This window comes from Emydura macquarii, unplaced genomic scaffold, assembly GCF_026122565.2.
Source record: "Emydura macquarii macquarii isolate MOO-44397 ecotype Brisbane River unplaced genomic scaffold, CSIRO-AGI_Emac_v2 contig_2897, whole genome shotgun sequence".
In the NCBI taxonomy this organism is placed as follows: domain Eukaryota; kingdom Metazoa; phylum Chordata; order Testudines; family Chelidae; genus Emydura; species Emydura macquarii.
The window spans coordinates 21,763,966-21,787,698 of NW_027133034.1; the positions used below are offsets into that span (position 1 = coordinate 21,763,966).

General features: G+C 36.6%; 1 protein-coding gene across 1 annotated transcript in view; it reads right to left on the minus strand.

The window, feature by feature from the left end:
* Window positions 1-1,630: 1,630 nt before the first annotated feature.
* The window catches only part of PRDM6 (PR/SET domain 6), an 84,585-nt gene continuing 62,482 nt past the window's right edge, over window positions 1,631-23,733 (minus strand). The window contains exons 4-7 of the mRNA XM_067568684.1: window positions 22,355-22,479; window positions 19,091-19,433; window positions 9,666-9,842; window positions 1,631-2,050 (exon numbers count right to left, since the gene is read on the minus strand). Of these exons, the coding sequence (XP_067424785.1) occupies window positions 1,936-2,050; window positions 9,666-9,842; window positions 19,091-19,433; window positions 22,355-22,479 (760 nt within the window). The 3' untranslated portion in view covers window positions 1,631-1,935. The remainder of the gene's footprint in view (window positions 2,051-9,665; window positions 9,843-19,090; window positions 19,434-22,354; window positions 22,480-23,733) is intronic.

Here is a 23,733-nt window from a genome sequence, read left to right on the forward strand (position 1 = left end):
TCCTAGTGTCTTCCCACAGTGCATCTAGCTGTTGAAGTACTGTGTACTGTACTGTATATTGTGTACTGTATATTGGGTGAAATCATGGACTCATTGAAGTTAACAGGAGTATTGTCATTGACTTCAGTGAGCACAGGATTCACCCCTTGTGTTTACAAATAACACTAGGAAGTCAAGATCTAGCATCTCTCTCATTACCTCTGGTCTGGGTTGCCGTGCACTCATGTTTCTTTACCATCTTAGAATAACACATAGAAATATCAACAGAGCTGTGTGGGGAAAAAAAGGTTAGTAGTCCTGTTTGATGATGATTGATTTAGAGAGGCACTGCTTTGTGCAATGAGCTGACACTGATGAGGGAGTGCTGCCTACTATCTGATGGGATGATATGACCATTGCAACAGTGCCTACAAACTCAGGAGACTAGGTATTTCTTTAAAAGTGATTAAGAAGTAAAAAATACCCCCGTCTCCACAAATGACTTCATTCACACATAAGCATTTACTTCTTTAAAAAAGATATGAACGGTATTCAAAGGGATACATTTTTAATCCCAAATGCCTTAAGAATTATGGGTAAAATCCTGGTCCTGCTGAATCAATGGCAAAATTCTCATTGTGTATCCAGTGGAGCAGGATTTCACCTAATGAGTGCAACTCCCAATAAAAACACATCACATTAGCCGTGCCTGTTCAGAAAGTCTGCAGCCTGAAGGTGTCTAGCCTTTCCCATATGCACACATTAAGTACTCTATATTATTATGTATATATCTTTCTGGGGACACTTCTTTCCTTAATAAATGTATATAAAACTCCCTTTAGCATTTATGGGAATTAAGCTCCTGCCTTGAAAAAAAAATTAGTTAGAGCTCTCTAAAGTGACCGCAATGAAGCTTGAAGCCACACACAGGACACCTGAATTCAGGTTTTGTTACAATTTTGAAACTGGCTGAGTTTGTTGAAAATTGCAAGTGACTGCTTTCAAAAATGAACCTGAGCCAATAAGGTACAAATATCTGGTCACTGTAAACTGGGCTATAGCAGACTTTTGATTAACAAATCATTACATAACAACCTCCCAAATAAAATCTAATCTCTTTTGTTTTGCCTCTCAGTGTAGGACTTTCAAATAGAGAGTTTATTAACATTCGAGTTTTACTGAAAATACTTTCTGTCTCTCTCTTTCTAAACAGTGATATTGTGTTTGGAAGCTCTATGCGTTTAAAGTATTTTCCTTACTGATAGTCTTATACAACTATATATCTATAGCTATGTATAGCATTTCTTATTTCTTTTTTCCTGGAACTTTTGTGCCAATACAACATTGTGTAATGAAATCATTTACATGGAAAAAGTGTGCAAAAATGTAGTTTGGAACCATAGAAATGAAATGTCCTTTGGTCTGAGGAACTGGGCACTGATTCAGATATGGTTCTAGATTACTTTCCATCGCACCACTCAGACATAAAAATTTCTATTATAGCCATGTCAAGTCCAACCCAACCCAATATAAGGACTACTTTTGGGTCCTTTGAGTCATGCTCCAAAAAAAGGTGCAACAATAAACAAGTCCATGTGCATTCGCAGTCATAACTATAGGCAGAAGAACCCTTGAGATTCCTCATTTTGGTATTAAATAACAATTATAAAGGCTTTTAGAAACAAAGCGATACATGGTGGGACTTGAAATGTTAGCAGTCCCAGGTTATTTGTCCATTGAAATAAATCTCATCCCTAGACATAAATAAATAATCTCCTTCCTGGTCTTACTTCCATGCCAGGATCAATATCTCTTAACATCTTACTTATTTTATTACTGCTTTTGGTTTTCTGGGACTGATTGAAAGTTGCTCAGAGGAAATCTTTGGTTTTGCTTAAGTGTCCGTGACATTTAATCATGACTTTCCTTGCAGTTTAATTCCAACCAGTCAATCAGCTAATCCACTTCAATTGATTCTGTGCTCTCTGTTATTGGCTTGCACTCATTGGGCATCCTCTGGTGTCGACTCAGCTGGGTGGCTTGTGTGAAGCTCCTCTCACACCTCTCGCACCTGGTGAAGGCAAGAGAGAAAATTGAGACTGGGGAGCTGCTCTTATGGGAGAGGAGGGGAAAGGAGTGACGGGCTTTGTCTCATCCTGTCTAATCAGAACAGACACTCAAAAGTGGCTTCAGATTTTACTGGCTCGAGAGGTTTAATTGGTGGCTACTTCCAATGCCTTGATGCCTATGATGGGACAAGGCCTGTCTGATTCAGAACAGAGGAATCTGTCAATAGACAGGGGGAAGGTGATTTCTCCAGAGAGGCCTGTCCTGCTGTAGCTCTGATCACTGTCAGTTCAAATAGATAAAGAACAAAAAGAGATTTTTAGGAGTGAGCCATCAAAGCAGCAGCTTGGCTACAGTTTTCTGCTCTGTAACCTCTAGGAGAAATTGATGACAAATAGAATTTCACCTTCTGCTAATTTAAAAATCAGAAATTCACCTATTGGAAGAAGAGAAGCTGTAGAGCAATAATTGCTTAGTGTAATAACAAGAGAGAAACTCTGTATTTATCTATTACTATATAGTTGGGTTTATTTTAAACAATCTGGTAGGATTAGTGCTTGGTTAATCAATTGTCTGAAAACATCCATGATATAATTGTGGGGAGGGGAAGAAAGAATTCTTAAAATCAGCAGTGTGTGTGTTTCATTGTCTTTTCCCTATCCCCTCTGCCCTCTTACCCCCAAGTGAACTACAATCTGTGGCAAAATAATGAAAGAATTCGGATATGAAGTTTGAGGGGAAAGAAAAGTAGTGTCTCTAGTTCAGAATGAGTCATCTGTCCCTCTTGTAAGAGAAAATCTACTGTATATCTAATTTCAACTTCTTCACATATTGTGTCCTCTTAATTAGCATTCTGAATGCTAGATACGATTGTACGATGATCTAGGGATACAGCAAATTTTTCATTGTAAGGCTCATAAAGCCATCTTTGATTTAATGGAGCTGTATGGTGTTCATCAAAGTAGATTACAATAAAAGCATCACTATAATGAATTAATTCACCATTTTTAAAAGAGTAAATGAGGAAAACAATGGCCTCTGTTACCTTGTATCCATCTTTTTCTCTTCAGTGATATAAATTACTGAAAGTGATTTATCACAGGATTTGCCATTTACAAAAAGGGTAAGAACATATTTACACACATGCATAATTACGGTATGTTCTACATCTTATTAATTTTTAGAAAAAAATTATGTTTGGGAACCAGGGAATAGATATTACTCATTCATTCATCTAAGCTACTGTATCAGCCTTTAACATCAACATCCATACATTGTGTTTCTTTGATTGTCTTTCTGTGAATATTTTTAGCAGCCTGTTCTACTGTTAAAAACTGCACTGTGATCTTGACAAATGTAAAATGTCAGCGTTAATGTATCAGACCTATCAGCTCAATGAAAATAACTCAGAAGTATTGATCACTTAATGATTTTTGGTGTATTCATTAACATCTATGTGCAGATCATCCTCTCTCCAGAGCTCCTGAAGTGCTGATGACACATTAGTGTATTGCTGATTGTATATTAGAAAACTGATTAGTTACTGGATTAGTATGTCAAAATATACTACCTTTCATTACTTGGAAAACTTGCAAATTTATATATGAGATAGATAGATATATATATACTGGAATCAGTTCTGGTGCCAGGATTAGTTTAGGCTCTATGAGGCACTGTAATTTACTCAACTTTACATTTTGTTATCTTATATATGACATTGTGTGTGTGTATTATAGGTATATGTTTATATTATGCTGTACATGCATTCTAGATTGATACAGACCTATATAGATATACACAGAAGTGTTTACCTATATGTTGCATATATGATGTATGTAGGCTATGATTTTTCAAACGTGGGTCCCTAAAATTGGGCTTCTAAATTCATATTTGGCCACCTAAAAAAGTGGTTTGATTTGCAGAAGTGTTGAACAAACCAGAAATCCCACTGAAGGTAATGGGAGCTGAGGGTACAGATAATGTTTGAAAATCATGTTACTTGCTTAGGTGCCTAATATGGATATAGGAGCCCCACAAATGAACAGCTTGACCATAATCTATAATAAAGTATCTGAATACCTCATGTATCTCATATGTATTCTCTCTCTGTCTCGCTCTCTGTCATAAACACACACACAATGCATCTCAGATAGGGGATAAACTGTTCAGCAAATAAATTTTGGTATAACTGTCTTGTAAGGAATCTGAAAAGTTAAAAGTCCATTGCTAAAAACGTGGAATAGGGAGGAAGGAAATCACTTCAATACCAGAATATTCAGTGAACTGGTTTGTTTACAAATGTTAATTTTGTATGTGTGACTGATCATCTTTAAGGCCCAGATTCAACAAAACACTTCATGCGTATATGTTATCTCATCCCTATTCAACAAAAACCTTAAACTTATTTTTAAATCTCATTAAAGACAATGGTACCAGGCACATGCTTAAAGTTTAACGTGCTTAAAATTAAACACATATTCAAGTGATTTGCTGGTTTGGGGCTATGTTGCTCAAAACCTTGGAGGAACAAGCTATAAGTACATATCCAGATATGAACAGATGCAGTGGGCCATCATAGCCATCAGTATTACTGTTTTAGGATAAAGTAGAAGGAAAGAAAAACAGAAAGTGGACAATGAAAAGGAAATAATTTTTCCAGAAATGTACTGTGGGCTTTCTCTGTAATGGCTGTCCTTCCTCACATAGTCTATGTAAAGTAACTGGTATAGTATACTGTATTCTTCAAATGGACCCACGAAGACTGACATATGCATATATTGAGCCACAAGTATTTAATGTTGTGCATTAGTTAAGTAAGCTGATAATTGGCAGGGAGAGTGAGAGGCATCTAGTATATGTGGAAGCAAGAGAATTCCTTAAAGTTATTGCAGAAAGAGAAAAAATAGATCACCTCAACAGTGATCACTCACTAGGTTAACATGTAGAGCCTCAACACCATCTTAATTTTTGAAGGTGAAGGTTTGTTATTAATTGTGGATGTAAATATTAGTAGTTATACTTCCTACTACCTGCTATGAAGATACAATCAGAGGGGATAGATGTTCTGTACAACCGCTAATATTTATTTCTAAAATGCATTGTGGGTTTCATTTACTCCTGAGCAGGGGGCTAATGAAAGGGCCATGTATTAAAGTCCCACATAAGCTCTTTGAGGGCCCTTTCTGGGACTGAAGTGGTCCCTAGGCCCCATGTCAGTCCCGTGCATAGGAATTATTTAAAACTATGCCCCCAAATTAGAGACCATTACTGAAAACTAGATCCTTGTTATTTTTCATAACTTGAAGAGATTGTTGTTTTGGATTAAATTAAACAGGTGGTGTACTACAGTATTCAATGATACTATATGCAAGACGTAGCAAGCTCTTGCTATTGCCACAACGGTTCTTTTACTAGTTTGATTAATGGAGGAGAAAGAAGGAAGCGTACATACTTTCGCTTTGCTCAATAGTATGATTGGTTTTCTAAGGCTCTCAAACAGCATTGACGTCATGGTGTTTTTTCATGAAGTACTATTTGGCTAGATAGTACCCATCCCACTGTTCTGCTACTTTGCTGCACTGTACCTTATCTATCATTTAGTGGTTGTCACAGCAGCAACATCATGTTCCTTTAACTCAGCTTTAGCTAATGTCACTGAACTGGAAGAGACTATGGGAATAGAACATAAAATAATGGCTTGGTCAATAATTTTCTGTTTTTTCCTACCTTTACATTTGTTTGAGAACTTTGTTCCAGACTAAGAGCCCTAGTGGAGACTTCAGTGAGATAAAAATACATAAAACATTACAATGGTGAGGCTGAGTTGATAGCTTGTGATGACATGAAAAGAAATCCTTCCAACTGGACCTGCTGTCCAGACAATGTAGCGAGGCCTTTGATTACAGATAACCTCACTTAGCTTTTTTTATCTATAGGGAAATTCAAATAGAAGAGTCTGCACACACACAGCTACAACATGCAGCAAAAGAAACTTCTCCCACACAGAACCTTACCAATCACAAACTACCCCTTTAATAATAATCTAATAATAATTTTAAAACAAATTGTGAAGGGATTTTAAAATATTTGTCTTTTCAAATTGTGAGCACACATGCAAAAAGGTGCATGAAGTTATATGACCAATCTGTGTGCATAATCACTGTGATTCTGTGTATATGAGGTCAATTTTGCATAAATGGCCAGTTAATTGCTTAACTGGCCCTTTACGTGAGTAGTTAGTTGGTTTGTGCATGTAATCTCATTAACTGTACATGCTTGTTACTCGTGTGCACATTTTCTACTGTGAAATTGCACATAAATCATTTAAAAATGACGCCCATGATATTTTTAAAAACAATTTAGTTAAATTTTTAATCAAAAATGTTCTGTAACTTAGTCCTAAAAATTAAATAAACACTGTGATATCAGCAACTTTCTGAACACATTTAAGTTACCTTTTTTGTTAATTGCAAGAATATTCCCAAATCCTATACAGCTGGAAGAGGTTAAATTCCCTATCTACATTGCCATGATTGCCTATCCTTTAGGAATATGGAGGGTTTATACCAATGGACATTTTAGTTTTGCACTTTTTAAGTAAGCATACACTCAAATCCCTTTTGTAAATTTACATTTTAAAAAGTACACTGTGAAGCAAAACCACAAAAATAGTCTTTGAATCATTTACTGCTCCTTGATATTTAAAAATGGCCCCCAGAATGTGTGTGGGGTTTTTTGAAGATTTTTTTTCTCTGTTTGATTTTTTATGTTTTTAGTTTTGTTTTAACTTTAGTATCAAGCCCTCAATGTTGGAGGATTTGGCAGCAACTTGGGAGGATTTGAATGGTGGTGATACGCAAAAGCAATAATAGTAATAATAGTACCTATTCCTTAGATAGCCCTTTTCATGAGTAGATCTCAAAGTGCTTGATAATCTTGTTTATGTATTTTTTCTCACAACACCCCTGTGAGATAAATGAGCTGCAGTTCTGTCTTTCCCCTCAACTGAGAGGGCGGGTAAGCCAATTTCTGGACAATCTAATATCCGCCCTCCTTCAGACTGTTCCGCATGAGTGCGGAGTCTGCCCTTGTGGAAAAGCTTGCAGAATCAGGGCATAAGAATATGGATCCCCTCCTCTGACATCTGGGGACACGGAGACTTGGAGCGTCAGTTTAGCTCCATGTGACATCACTATTCAGGGTCCTCCAAAGCTCTTCAGCAAAACACAGAGAAATTAGAACTGATGTTTCTTGTGTTAAGCAGAAAAAACCTTAAAACAATTGTAAATGTTGTTCTTACACATCATAAAGGAGCAGTAAAGGGTGTGCACATGCGTGTGCGCACATACATTTATTTATATATTTTGCTGCTCTGCAGTTCACTTTTAAGAAAGGGGAGATCCATATTGTCATGTATATCTTAACAATAGAAACAAAAGAACAAAAACAAAAATACCCCAGAATATCTGTTAATTACATAGTACTTAACTAAACCTTTTCTTTCAAGAATGAAATTGTGTTGTGATCACAAAGAACATTATGGAAAAGAAAAAAAAAACACCAGACCAAAGGGGGAAAAATTAATGATGGTAAATGGGGCAAAATAGCAGCTCTATTGGAAACATGACAAAAACAGGATGTTAAGAAAAAAAATTAAGTGGAGTCAACAAGGTTACACATAAGTAACACCTTAACATTAAAAGAAATCTATTTTCTACTTTGACCTGGAAACCTCTTCAATTAATTACTAAAATCTATGTACACAGCAACTAGATAAAAATCAATCTGATTGCTAGCACTGGTTTTGGCTCTCTTTCTATGGGCTCTCTAGAACAAGATACTGTTCACTCAAGATACTAGCTATGTGGGTGTCATTGTTTAGGCTGCAGGATTCCATGACTTGGCACCCACAGAGCTGTCCTATTACTATTCCTGGTCCCCAAAACTACTGCATGGGCTGTGCAGAATTTGGATTCTGGTTCTGTCTTCCCGTCTCCCAGCACACAATGTATGGAGGCCATGCTTCTCTTGTGGCCATATATAGAGACTGGGCAACTCTGATGGGATCTTGCTATGAGGGGTTCTGACAGGCTCAGTGATAGACGCTCTCTTACATTAGCTAGGCATAAAACACAGAAAAAGAAAAATCACACTGAGTGAGGGCACGTAGTCCTTGAGTGAACTGGGTCGGATACACTCTCCCTCCAACTCCTTATTTCCTCATCCCCATGGGAAAAGACCAGGTATTTTACAGAAAATAATTGCTTGATTATTTTTTCCCAGAGGGGTACTGGTTCCAGGCAGAAAATTATTTGAATCCATGCCTATCAATTCAGCTGAGAGAAAGAGACTTTTTACAAATGCACATTTTATTCTATAAGAGCCCTTAGGTTAAGTGAGGAGTTGATCAGAGCAGAATCCTTTATCTGCATGAAGTAGAACCTACATTTACCAGCTGGGACCCAGGCTCTCAAATACAGAAAATCAAACAAATAAAAAATGCAAAAAATTTCTGTGGCTTAGCTGAAAATTTGGTTTTATTTTAAGTCAATAGCTAGGTAAGGTGGGGAAGTGATTTCTGTACTACCTCAAAAGTGCAGAAACCTGCAGATCTTGTTAAATTCCCTCCTTTATCTGAACTTGTACATCATAAAGAAGTCCTTCATGAAATGTAGATATTAAAGGTCTTACTGCATACATGTACAATGAAACCTGCACTAAGGATATTGGCTACACGTAAAACACTACAGCTGCAGAGACACCTCCAACAGGCAGCCACTTGTCCTAAGAATGCACTTGAAAATAAAATGGGCCCAAGCCATACAAATTCAAATTTAGATTTTCATTATCAAGTTTGGGTGTATTCTGATTTCAGATTTTGGGTTGGCCCATTATAGAGACAGTGACATTCAAAATATCTGGAACAAGGTTTGTTTCCAAACACCCAAGGAATGTTTGGATTCATAATGTTTGGATCATGGCTTTTGCTGAACGTTTCTCAAAGTTTCCAGCACAGTTTTATTTAACTAAAAATTGAAAACCACCTTGACTGACAGCTGACTTTCTCTGATCACTTCGATGGCCACTGCATTTGCAAATGATTTTTTATTAGTTTTCTCGAGTTATGTCGTGGGATATACGTAGTGTTTTTCCTGTGCAATGGCTCTGAGTCTAAAAAATATATTTTTTCTCTGTATGTGATTAACAGTTACAAATTAACTGGTATGTGAACTATTTCAGTGTATTGACAAAACAGTGATGAACCATATTATGCCTGTTATAGTACAGTCTTGACCCATCCTCTTCAGTTTGTCAGACATTTTCAACTAAGATTCTCTACTTGGGAACCAATTGTTAAACTGCTATTTAAATTAAAACGATCGAGTTCTGATTGGATGACAGGCATTTGCTTTGGGCCATATGTGTACTGATCTGCATACGTGCCTGGTTTGATTCTGATTTCTGTCACAGTGCTAATGAGTCTATCTGGAATCTTGACCTTGGCTTTCAAAAGAACCTCTCCCATGGGCTGGTATGGATTGGCTGTTGTGGGTGGACAGCTACTATGCCTTTCCCTCTCTGTTCACTGTTGATAAACATTGGTGGCTTCAGTTACTCACTTAAAGGGTTTTTCCCCTGTATGCGTCCGGATATGATTGTTGAGTGTTGTAGCGCCAGCAAAGGCACGACCACAATAGCCGCACTTGAAAGGTCTGTCACTGGAATGGGTGACTACGTGGTTCCTTAGTTCTGAAGGTTGGGAGAAGGACTGGGAGCAGTGGCCACACTGATAGGGTCTGCAAAAAAATAGAAACATCACGTGATCACTACTTTCTACTTCAGCAAATGGAAAACAATTTTGGGTGGTGCAAGCTAATTTTTTCAAATTAATTTCTAAGTTTTCAAAGAGGAATCTGGGTATGAATCTCTGGATCTACAGTAGGAGACATGCACTCAACCCCATACTCCTCCCCCATGATCCACTCTGCAAATTTAGAGATCAGAGTTCATGTACAGAAACTGCCTGAGATCCTATAAGGCCCCTAACAAAACCCCCCAATATAATCATAAAGTATTCTTCAGGTACACACAGATTATTAGACCTTTTAGTTTCCTCAAACTAAGGGCCCAATACTGTATTCCTAATGCACTGAAAATGCCCTCTGATTTGGGATTTAAGCCCCATGTTAACAGACTTAGAAAGTCCTATTCTTCTCTAGCATCCATGCAGTCTTAGCTAAAACGTTTACCTGTCACTGGTATATCCCAGATTGCTTTCTATGACTATTTGAAAATAATTTTTTTCTAATCCCTGGTAAACACCAAAAAGTACAGTTCTTTAAAGAGGAACTTTCATAATAAGGCAAATTAGGAAAACAATAACAACAAACTTTTACTTTTCCTATTATGTTGCTATATTCTTGCTGCTATTGAAAACATTTGCATTTAATTTATAGGTTTCGCCATCCTGGCCTGCATTTATCTTTTGCATGATCCTGAAATGAAATCATAATTATGTTTTTGTGACATCTGAGTTTCTTGCAATGACACTGATTGTGATGCCACAAGGTCAGAATTATAACACACTCATTTACAAAATGAAGTAGAAAGAAGAGGCTAAAACACAGAAGGATGAGACAGGACAATAGTTTGAGTACAAATACCGATACTGACTTATTGAAGTGGCAAAAAGTGTTCTGAGAAACATATATGAAGTAAATCAATTTCTGTTTTGGTAAAATAGATTTAATTCCCCCCACCCCCGATATAAGTCCCTCTTTAAGTCAAAATGATTTGGTAAAATACTTCAATATTTGGAGTGTTTTTCATCTGTTATGACATTTAAAATAAGTCAGTGGTGGGGTTCTGTTCTGTTTTTCAAATTTATTGTTAAGAAAATTAAGAATGGCTTAATTGAGAGAGCAGAAATGCAGGGCACAACTCCTGCTGTCTGAATGTTTAGAGCCAATGGCCAACACAGACTTAATTGCTCTCTCTTTAACAAATGTGTATGTTCAAATGGCTAGAAACCAAAACTAAAGGGAAGGAGACAGTGGTGACCAAGCATGTACAACAATTCAATTAAGTACAAAATAAAGTGTACCCTCTCATTTGTCAAATGAGCTGCTTAATTGTGGCTGCTTGCATCACTGATCACAAATACTATTATTTTATAGTGCTTCAGAGCACTGAGCACTGATTGTAGAATTTTTTTTGCTTGATTAATAGTCTGGTATTGGTCAATAGCTCAATACTATACAATTTTAATTACTTACATTTGAAAATCTATCTAACTGCTTTGAAAGAAATTTGAAAGATATATATAAAAGTTGTGGAAAGGTTACCTGGACTGGATGATTATATTGACATCATTTTCCCTATTCTCTTTTAAAATTATATAAATACATGTGAAATAATATATTTTAAATAAACACTGATAACTACTATATATCTATTGCCATTGCTGGAAGGCAAGAGAAATATGTTTTTTTCAATTTTATTGTTTTTTCAAATACATTGTTAACAGACAAGGAAATTATTTATGAAACAGACATGAAAATTCAGGCTTTTTTAGAATTAAACATTTTTAAGCAAAAAGAATGCTGTATCCATGAACCATTGATTTTCTAATAGTGAAAGGGACCATTAACATTTATTAGCCTCTGGTTATCTATTTTTAACAGCTACCCCAATAGACAATAAGACACTAAATAAAACCAATTAATCTTTTATTTTTTTAACAACAGTCAATATGATTAATTTCCCATTGCGAGAAGTCACACCATTCTTTGTATGTAAATACTTCACAGTAGTAAACCCGTTATGAGCAAGCATTATTTGCCATTAGCCCTCACATTGGTTCAAACTAGATTTCTTGTCCATGATGTCAATATATTATCCATAGTGCATTACACTGTATGATGCACAAAGTGATGAACTTTGTAGAATATTGTCTAGTCTTATCTCACTTATTTCTCATTTTTTGTTTTTTTTTCCACCCAAATCTTGCAGGAATAGCTATAAAAGATGTTCTTTCACCAGAGAAATTACCCCCTATGTGAGTGTGCATAAATGATGCACATCTCCAATCAGATTAATCAAGAAAGGGATCAATTAAGCATTTTGGAGCTAGATACATGAATTAGAAGTTAAGCAAAGCCTATTTTAAAAAGACAACAAATTTATGCATGCAGAATGTACCAGCCGACAATTTTATAAATGTCTTATCTACTTTCTTTGAACAGCAGGCAGTTTCCAATATGCAGACCTGCATGACTTTTTGAATACTGTTATAATATTGTATTGTATTTTCCATGAAAAAAGATATAAAATAAGCAGAAGAGTTATAATTTTGTTTTGTAACCATTTTTACCATACTTGGGAAAGGGGAGATCTTAGCAAAGAAAAAAAAAAGGTCAAGATATTGTTTTTTAAAAATGAAAGCAGTGCAGAAGGACTGAACGTGAGGGCTGATCGGTTCGGTGAATACACGGATACCGTCAGAGGAGGGTTGTCTTTGATGTAGCAGTTATCTCCTGTGCCATCATTTTGCCCTGCCCTGGAAAACTGTATTAAGACGGTGGCCCCTTTATTCTCAGGGTCATGGAGAGAATAGGGTCCATGAAATGAAAGCCAAAATGGTTGATTTTATCGGCTGAATTTTCAAAAAGAGGCACCTAGGTTGAATCTGCAACATGATTCCAACCCCATCCACAATATAGCCTCTCATTCAAAAATTCACAGAGTTCTGCATATTGAGGACTGCCTGCAGCGCAAAGAAAGTAGATAAGATATTTACAAAGCTCTTCTGCAAATGCATAACTCTAAGCATGTGTTAGAACCACTGACTTCAAATAAACTGCCCATAAGTTTAAAGCCACACATGTGGGTAACAGCTTAGTTGTTTAGGGGTCATATGCAAGTAGATGTTCCAGCAAGTAAATATGCAGACAAATTTGAATTTCTCTACACAGTTACTTTTATGCATGAATGGGTACATACCAAGAGTACCCTTTTCATCATGTTAATGCACATTTGCATTCATATAAATTGTTAAATGCATGTTTTATAGGTGAAACATATGCATCTGTGTATGAAAATATGGTCCTAAGCATCTTTGAAATGTAATTTTTCTGTACAAATCTGTTCTAGAATTTGCTCCCCACCATTGTGTGCTAGAAGTAATAAAATAATAACAACAATCAATAATTAATTTACATCTCTATATTGTAGCACTTCAGAAAGGCTCTCATAGTGCTTTAGAAACATTAATTAACCCTAACAAATACATCTGTGAGTTAGGGATTATTATACCAATTTTAAAGATAATTAAACTTAACCACAGAAAGGTTAAGTGACAGACATAGGGTATTATTGACAGTCAACAAAAAGAACACAGAAATCCTCTCTCTCTATCCTCTCTCTCTAAAAATTAGGCCACATGCCTTCCTGCTTCTCACCCAAACTTAAAGAAAAGATATCTGCTTACCTAAAAGGCAAATTCCGTCCACAGACAAAATTGCACAGTTTTCATTGGCCTCATGTACTAGAAATCCATTTAGTTTCTTTGATAACATTAACTTCTATAGATAGATAGATTCTGCAGTGTCACATCATCAACTTGTAGGAGCCTTCAACTTCTCTCCTTTAGGGACCAATTCTACAGCCCTCACTCATGTGAGGGTCTCCCCTGGGTGCACTTATGAATGTAAAAGCTACAGGCTCAGACATTTAAAGTATAATACTGAAAGGAGTTATTTTTAAGTAATTGCTTTAAATACGGGTGAATCTCTGGCATTTGAGGGTTTACAAAATTCTCAAACTACATTTTCCAAGATCACAAAAACAGTTAAGAATTTTGTTTTTTTCAGCGTAATTTAAACCTATCTCTTGAATGTATACATTCTGTTGAATTTATTATTGCTGTTTTCTTTTACCAGCAGTAATAATCCTCTTCTCACTTTTGTAATCCACTGTCCATGGGTGAGCAGCACAAAGCCATATATCACCTATACACTTAACTGAATTTCACTCAAAATATGCATACTTGTCTGAGCAATTGAATAATATTTTTGAGAGATTACATTAAAATAAGACCATTTATTTACTGTTTTCTCATTGCAATAAACCCTGACACAAAAATACATAGGATTGAAACCGTTTTTTTAATTCTTTATGGATCTAATTAATCTATTCATCTTGTAGCCATCACCTATGGTATTGCAACATGCCTTCTGAACCCAAAAGGGCAGAACTCCTGGACTAATCCAGTGCATATGAACATGTGTCTGATTTCTTTACACTATCTCCAGCATAAATTGGAGGAAATATTTGATTGGCAGGCTGCATGATCAGAGTCCTGAAAAATCTCATAATTACTTTCCACTGAAATTCTCAATTTTTCTCTTTTAGGGTGAGCTGGTCTTTTATGGGCCTCTTCACGCAGTTTCATTCACTGTCTTCATGGATCTCATAGAACTCCACTGTAATCTTTCGAAGATATGTTGCTTGTAATGCTGAGTTTTTGAATACCTGTAAACCTTTGAAACATTATCAAATCAGTGTAATTGTTTCCTCAGCTAGAGAAGTATTAGCCAATAGGAGAAAGCCTGACATACAACTGCAGATGCATTTCTCACTGTGAGAAGGCTAAATATAGGGCCTTGTTGCCAATGAAGAAACAAAGACATTGCATGATATCAAATGCCAGGAGCAGGACACCATGGCTTTCCCCATTAAACAAGTGGTTTGGCGCCAAGACTTTACAGGAAGATGAAAGACTCCTATTCAGGCATCACCTTAGTTTTCACATTACCTGAGTCAATGACAGCAGGGCATGTTGTGACGCTGGCATTCTCTGCCTCCAGGAAAGGGACTCCAGGAGTTGCTCTCACACACGTCAGTGGTTTTGGAGCAGAACTGCAGTCATGGGCCAAACTTTCAGTACCCTTTTCATAACTGAATGGCTATGACATTGGAGTGGAATCTGTTGTTTTGTATGGTTAACGAGAGGGGAAAATGTATCACAGACCCCCGGGTTGCACTACAGCTGCTACTCTGAGTGGCCCAAAATGACTGTTTTCGAGAGGTGAAGAAGCTGTTGGCATAGACCCTGCACAGGGGCAGGATGAGTGAGGGCGTGCCCACTCATGGATGCTTTAGTTAAAACAATCAGTTGGTATGGATCCTACCACATGGAGCTTTTGAAGTTACTCAGCATGAGCATTTATAAAAGGGTTAATGCAAGTACTCAGTCTCCTTCTAATTGAACTGAACTGAGAGGACATGATTCTGCAAAATGACATTTAAGAACACTACTTAGCTTACACATTGAAGTACTCTCAAGGCTCAGAGAGATGGGTTGGTTATATTTACTAACTGTGGGCCTACTCCTGCAGTTGTTACTCACACTAAGTAGTACTTATTCACACAGAGTAGTCACACTGCAGCCAACAGGACTACAAACATGAGTAAGTACTACTCAGTAGTAATAAAGATCACAGAATCAAGCCCTTTAGGACTTTTGGGGCCATCCTTTCACAAATATTTGGGGAGGGATTAAGGAACAAAATAGTTGGCTCATGAGTTTCTAAATTTCTGAAGCAGTAGGGAAATGGTACCATTTTGTGCACTCTTTGTAACTATTAACTATAAGTCCTGGAAGCCTGCAAACCTTTTTGAAAAGATTATGCAAGAACAAATGTTCAATTCAGCATGAGGTTTACTTTAATTGCACAATGTTCCATATTCACTCTATAAAAAGAAATAGACAAATCTTGTTCACAGCATTTATTTTTTGTTTGGTTGCTATAGGTTTTTTTAAAATTACGTAATTTATTAATCAGGGCAACAGTACCGAAGGCCAAAGACACACATCCTACAAAGAAAAATGTATTGCAAGAAAAATACAAACTGGGGTAGAGCCATGGTGCCTAGAGAAAAGCATCAATTAAATTGACAACTTAACCTTAAAAAAATAACCAGACATTCATTGTTGAAATGTAACAGCAAAACAAAGAGTACATTAATACACTTCAAGGGAACAAAGAGCATGAGGGCCAGATAACATTCAGAATCCACCCACCAAGGACACACTTGCATGTATAGCATCTACCTTCCAATCATCAGCTTAAATACAAGACAATCAACAAGAGTAAATATCACACAGACATACACATTGTATATGAAAGTGGGCCTCAAGCAACACCTAGGAAGTGCAGGCTTCTGCCCTCCTTTAACACCACTACATACTGTGCATAACAATCAAAGAGAGAAAAAAGAAAGATGTAAATAAAAACTGGTCATTCTAAGAAGAACTGTTTCTGATTTTAAAAGAAATAAATGAAAATATTTGTCGGAAAATGATTCACTGTGATTGAAGGCTTTTGCTTACCCCTTTCTGGAGCCCCCCAAATGGGATTGTTGGGAATTTCTGCAGCAGAAAAACAGAAGAGAAAAGGGATTTCTGACTCCTGGTTCAAGGAATAGTGGGTCAAATTGCCTCTGTCTGGCCAAGAGTTTAAAGAAAAATTCCAGAGGCTTGGATGGTCCCTTGGTCATATCGGGATGGATTTAGATCTTACCTCCCCACCCATCAATTGACTCCAAAAGAAACTACATTATTTAACAAACAGAAAAAAGAGCTCAGTCAGAAAGGAGAAATAAATGAAAGGGGCAAATAAGCTTTCATTAAAATCTTAATTAAGCTCAAATTCTAATAAAATTCAGGGAAGAACTTGGGACCCTCCTCATCTTGAGTTCATTCTTATCTAGTATTTATTTATTTATTCAAACTGCTGCCTGTCAAATAGTATTTTGTTCTCAGGGGCAGATTGAAATATATTTTATTTTCTGTCCTTTTCATTCTTTTATCCTCCAGTCTCATTCAGATTTCTTCTGAGATTAAGGGGGTTTTAAATCACTTCCTTCTTTGTATTTCTCAAATCCCAAATAGTTTGCATTTCTTAAATTTCACACTATGAAGTGGGGATCATGGCTACATTCAAGGATCCTTTTTCTGCACTGATCACCTATAGTTAATCATGCTGCCTGAAAAACAAACACAACCCCAGACTAGATAGTCTCAAAGCATTTTGCTAGAGGAGGCAGCCACAGCTACTTCCCTCACATCAAAGATACAGTGGCTGGTGTGTTTACAAATTTTTGACAATAAACAGGTAGCTGTTTATCAGCTAGAGTAGTGCAGCAGATAGGGGAGAGAAATTCCAAACCTAAGAGTTGCATACAGTATCTAAGACTGGCAGGCAAACAAGCCTTTGCAATTTACACTTTGATTTCTTGTTTCCAGGAAATTCTGTACTTTACTTTAAGAAATAAAAATGTTCCTAGAAATCAGCAAAGATGCTTTTTTCCCCAGTTCCTATGTTGCTAACTATCTGCTCTATTAATGCCATCTATAGTAGGAGAAAAGGCTGGCCATGACATAAGTTTAAATGATACTGATTTCTAGTTAGGGACATGAGAACCCAGAAAAGTCTGGAATCTAGATTCAACAAGAACTCTGATCAGTACTCCTAACGTCTATATTTTCAAAATGTTGCCAGAGGTTTTAGCTATGTGAATCACCAGGAAGACAGTTGGGAGTCATGTAGCTAAAATCCCAAACAATGTTGTAGAGAACTATGGGAAAATATTTTTCTCTGGCAGTTTTGGTGTGGCACATACTGTGGGAACTCAGTAGGCATTTCAAAGTTGGCTGCTATAAGAAAATTACATAATTTATAGTATGAAAAAAATAAATAGCAGTAAAAGCTATTTTTTAATACAAGTAAATATTTTTAACATGACAATACTTTGTTTCTGCTGGAGCCAGCATGCACTTTAGAAATTGCTAAAGGGCATGGAAACTTGAAAAGGTTTTGCCATATCCAAAATTTTAGCAAGTCTCAAAATTCTATTTGTGTTTAAGTTCTGGACTCTAGTTCTACCATATACACTTTAAAATTCATCTATTTTCATCTAGCAACATTGGATATATGCTCATTCCACAACACACACATTGTGTGTGTTTGTGTGTGTGTCTGTGTGGGTGTGTATATATATTATATGACTAGCTAATGGCTTTTATTGCATTTTTGGTTAAATGTAACTTGCATTTGAATGTTGCAGTCAGAATGATTTTCCAGGAGATTCAGCTGTTTTACTCAAAGCCTTCTTCACAGCTGAAGGAGAGACACAATATGGGAAGCCTTTTTCGTTGAATTAATTTGATTTTTATCTTTTGGGCTGCCAGCTATCAAGATTGTCAAATAAACCAGCTTTGATTCATAAATAATAGTTCCATTATATCTACTGTGCCACTGGTCAGAGTACCTGAAATTTTAATTCACTTGTTCAGCTAAATTTCATCCTCAGTTCATGGCCATAAAATTCTCTATTGACAAACTTTCAAACCAACTTTGACTCTGAGGTATCTAGTCAACATTTTTCTTCTGTGTGGATATTAGTTTATTGAATAAGTGGCATCTGTTTTCCTCCACATCACTAGTGGAGTAGGTATTTCCTTTTGACAGCTTTCCACGATTTATGGGTTTGCATGCTCTGAAGAAAAATAGTACTAAGCAAAAAATTCCAATTCATTACCTCTTAGTACTTAATTAAGTTCATACACATTGCACACTATAAGTGAACCCTGAAATGACTATGACAGCCACTGAGCAGCAAGTTATATTATCTTTGGAAGACAAAGAGACTTTTGATTATCTTGACCCTTTCCATCTATAATATTAATAAAATTTCCTTCTATTTTGTTCCCTCTAACAGAAGTACTAAACCATTCTGAAAACAAGGTTATATTCTTGGCTATTTCCTCTTATCTGTATATTTAGGTAACAAATGTTTTTACAAATTGTGAAGTCAAGCAAAGGCCATTATCAGCTTACTTCACACAGCCGCAGATGAATTATGTCGTACAGGCTCCTCCTAATAATGGTTTAGTTTTGGAAATGATAACAATCTGATAAAAGCAAAAAGCAGTGGATCTGGCTATCAATAGATACAGAAATAAAGAGAGCCTGTGTTTTACCTGTCAGGGTTCTGCGTACACACATGCATCTGTAAGAGGATCCGCTGCGTGAAAGTCTTAAAGCATTGCCCACATTTCCAAAGATGCCAGTCACTGAACTCAGAATTTAGTTGGCTCGTTGAAGTTGGGCTTGCAAGAACTCGCTGGTTTTTGACACTGATCTGGTTAAATCCTGACTCGATGGGCCCAGACTTATCCAGAAGAGAAAAATTTCTGCTACACGGAGTCTGTGGAAATACTATGGATCGCTGTGGAGTGGCAGGGGGTAGTTTGCTACTTTTGTTAAATGGCTGTAGGGTGTCTTGTCTGGACATGGCCTCCATTACAGTCGAAGGGACATTCACTGGGAGAAAACAAAAAAAGTAAATAAGATCTGCTTTACTATTTCTTAAAACTAACACAGCTTGGGGAGAAAACCCAAATATTCAAAGTCTATTTTCTACTGACTAGCTTCAAACACTTTAATGTTATAACAATACATATAAAAAGGGTTGGAATGAGAATGCGATCTAAATGGGGATGCTGATTCTGACACACAGGAAGTCATCTGAGGAGAGGTCTGAGAGTTTGAAAAGGTCCAGAGAAGAGTGACAATAGTAGTTAGAAGTATTATACAATAGGAGAGAAAATGTTGCCGGTCTTACACTATATCAAATCTATGTGTTGCAGAAAACAGATACAATTACTAGATAAATTACACACACACGCACACACACACGGAGACCCTTCCACTTCAATCCCCAAACATAGGCCTCTGACACTTGAGCTAAAGCAGAATACTAGTTGTAGCAGCAGTAGTGCCCTTGTCCTATCAATGGGCAGCTACTAAAGGGCAATATTACTCCCTCATTCATACCCAAAAGCCTGTACAATACAAAGCAAGTATCTTCAATGTGACTGCTTGCATGATTAAGGCTGGTAGGATTTAGTTCATCACAAGACATTGCAAAATATAGGCCTAAATATCTTTGTGCCTCAGGTCCCCACCTATAAAATGGGATTACTAATACTTCCCTACCTCACAGAGTTGTTGAAACAGATTAATTAAAGATTGTGAGGCAGTCACATATTTGGATGATGAGCACAATGGAATACACAAGAAAATAAAATTCTACATTCAATGCAGCATTTGGATGTTGTGCAGTAAATAAGGCATGGAGGCATACACGTAAAAGAAATATTCAAGAGTTGCCTCATTCCTTGAGCACCATCCATCTTGTGCACTGAATGAGGCAGGGGTTCTGTGGAAAAAATAGTATGTGATTATGTACTTAAAAACTGTACCCTAACACACAAGGGGGTGCGTGTGCGCGCGTGCACGCACACACACACCGATTTACCTTCTCAATAAAAGTGTATCCAGTTGAGATACAGTAGCAGTTTCAAATCGTCTGTTAAACAAATTATTGTGACTAATGTTTGAATAGTTACTATAGGATTTAAATAGTAAAAGGGATCTAGAGCATTTCAGCATTATTTAATTTGAAATAAAAAATGCAGTGCAAACACATTTTGATATGGCACTGTAAATAACACAGAGTTCTTTTGCAAAATTATTTTAATGTGTTTCCTCAACCAAAACAAACATGGTAATCCATGTTATTTAATTTATTTATGACTGGGCCTTACTATGGCGTTTTTCACTGTACCATCTGAGAGCCTATTTTATGAGTAGAGTTACATCCAGTAGGATGTGCTCTGCAGTACAGTTTTGAAGACACATCCAAATATCTTAGGTATATCTACAACATGTGCAGTAGAACCAGTCATATGTAAACTTTTTTTTTCACAACTCTGTTATAAGTTTTTGTGGCACACAAGGCAGATCTAATTTTTTTTTAAATTGTAAACATAAAACTCCATTAAGAGACTCAAATAATGAAATTAAAGAGCTAAGAAATATTGTTGCAGCTCACGCTGGATGAAATTCACCTGCGTGCAGAGGACCAACAAAAGGTCTATTTTGAGAGTTTAAGTGGCACTTAGGTTATGCATAGACCTGGTCCTGGCCCTCTTTGTCAGTCTCCCTAACTTGTGGATGAAATTCCTTGGTTTCCCCTGTAGTGAAGATAATATTTAAAGATTTAACTGTGATGGGATTTTGTTCACTGTATCATTTTTTTAAAAATGGTTTTGTAAAGTACAATTCACAAAAGTGAAAATAATATTTCTGTATCACCCACTGGAGAGGATGATTTTTTAGTGCTGAACATTATGGCCAATAATTTAATTTCTTTAAAACTCCTCTCAAGTGTAACAGATTTGAAAACTCAAGATGAAAAAGGATGTTTATTTTTGACAGTTTAATTCCTGGTATCTTGCTGTTTTATTGCTGCCTGAGTCAGTATTTAAGTTGCTAAGAGACCCAAGTTCATCTCAGTATAGCTGTTTTAGTATCCAAGTATCTGACTGAAAAAATATATTATATATAGTTGATTATGCGTTGGCAGCCACTGGGTCATTATAGGCCAAACAAAGTCATCCAAGCTCCTATTATTGGTTTCTTCTATCACATAGACACACATGGCCATCACAGTGGAAAAGAGTTCCCTGATGAAAGTTGAAAGAAGAAAATCCTACACACACAAACAGACCAATTCTATGAGGTGCCGAGCAATCTTAATTCCCACTGAAGACAAGTACACACAGCACCTTGCATGACTGGGCCTATCGTATAAATGATATGCTTTTTTTTAATTCACAGTAAAATAAAATGGCGGGGGAAAGGGATGAATGGAAATGGGGATGGTTGTGACAGGATGGGGGCTCCATCATCATATCGGGTTATTTGTAAGTAGCCTTTATTTAAAAGAACTAGCATGTTCTCTCACCACAAGGACCCAATCCCTATGCCAGCCAGTGTAGGCCTCCATCAATATGCTGAAGCAGCATTGACAGTGGCAAGAGCGACTCCTATGATAGAACTGGCAACTAGAGAGAGGGTTGGGGAAGTAAATGGAGAATAAACTGGCAAGAAATCCAAATTAAGGAGTGATTTCACATGTTGCTATGCCATGGGGGAACCCACAATTTAGGTCTCAGTCCTGCTCACTTGTAAGTATGTGAGTAATTTTACTCATATAAGTCATTCCATTGAAGTTATATTTGTTTGTAGAATCAGGGCCTTATTTTGTAATTGTCAAGCTTACCTTAAATAAATATCCATGGTTCACTTCATACATCTTAAGAAACACAAGGAACAAAACTGAGAGATTAACTGTGAAATATGAATTGTGGATATATAGTCTGGCATAAAATACTTACAGTTTTCATCCTGTGCAATACACTGTAAAGGGATTCCAAAGAAAGACGTGTAGCTGTCATTGTACCACACCAGCAGTTCAGTGCCTCTGGGGATATCTATACAGGCCCTGTAGAATATATTTGACCTAGTCATAACAAACAGAAAAATAGCCTAGTTTAGGAACAGGTAGGGCTCCTTTTACCATATGCACTATTATAATGGAATTCCACTGTTTTGGATGAATTTCTACAAGCTATCCCCCCAAAATAGCTCAATGATTATTGTAAACCTGAATCCATCTCATCAGTGTGGGACTCCAATTACTGCTTGTGATACAGGATAACAAACAGCTTAAATCTGCTTTGTAACTAAGGTAGTTTAAGCCCTAAGAAAATGTTTTACAAAATGTATTAAGCTATTTTTGTTGCTGTATCCTTTTTAAAAGAAATTTTAAGGAAGACAGGTTTTTTTGTTTCAAAAACATTCCAGTGCGGAATTTGGAATGCAGCATTGTACTAGTGCACGAGATCTAGGCAGTGGAACCGACTCAAAACCAATCAGATTATTTTCACTATCCAAACTGAGCGAAATTTCAAACACATAGTTTAGATGGTAAAAAGCAAATAGATAATAATTCTTTTAGATTTAATAAGTGTTGTTAGTAATGTAAATGAAGAATTTTTTAAATACAGAAGATTATTTTAACATGAGTATCCTTTTACATTTCCTTCAGTCTCACAACTGAAATTCTCCTCCCCAAGAGAGAGATTCTAGGTTAAATGATATGGACTTTTGGCCCAGCAGCCTCCAGAAAACAGGACTTGTAATGAAAAGAGTTACTGAGGAAATCATTCTCCATATGAAACATGGGAACCAGACTGATGACTCCTCGGGTAAGTATGATCTAGTAGTTACCATAACTGAGAATCCTTCTATAAGCTGTTTCCTATGGGAAAACATTGGGATATTCCTAAGCCATGGATCTGAGAGTTCTCAAATTTAGGAAAAACCTTGAGTTTTGCAGCCAAAAGACTAGAGGGCCTGATCCTGATCTCACTTTGATGTAAATGACTTAAGTAATTCCACTGAAGTTAGAGTTACACGTGTAAAACCAGTGAGAGATCAGAATCAAGCATCTAGAAGGGGAACTAAAAATCCTATCAGTTTGTAGTAGCTTTTCGCTAAGCCTGGTACCGTACAGTAAAAGATCCTTATATATGGTAGATAGAAATTCAATACATACAAGAACAGCATCCCACTCTGGCTGAACGATTACACACTAAAATGATACAGTCAAGGTACCAAGAAATGACCATTTTTTAAAACAGCTTGCGTAAGGCAGAAAAATATCTATAGACTAAAAAAAATTGTTAGGCCTCAACTGATTTTCTCAGTGAAG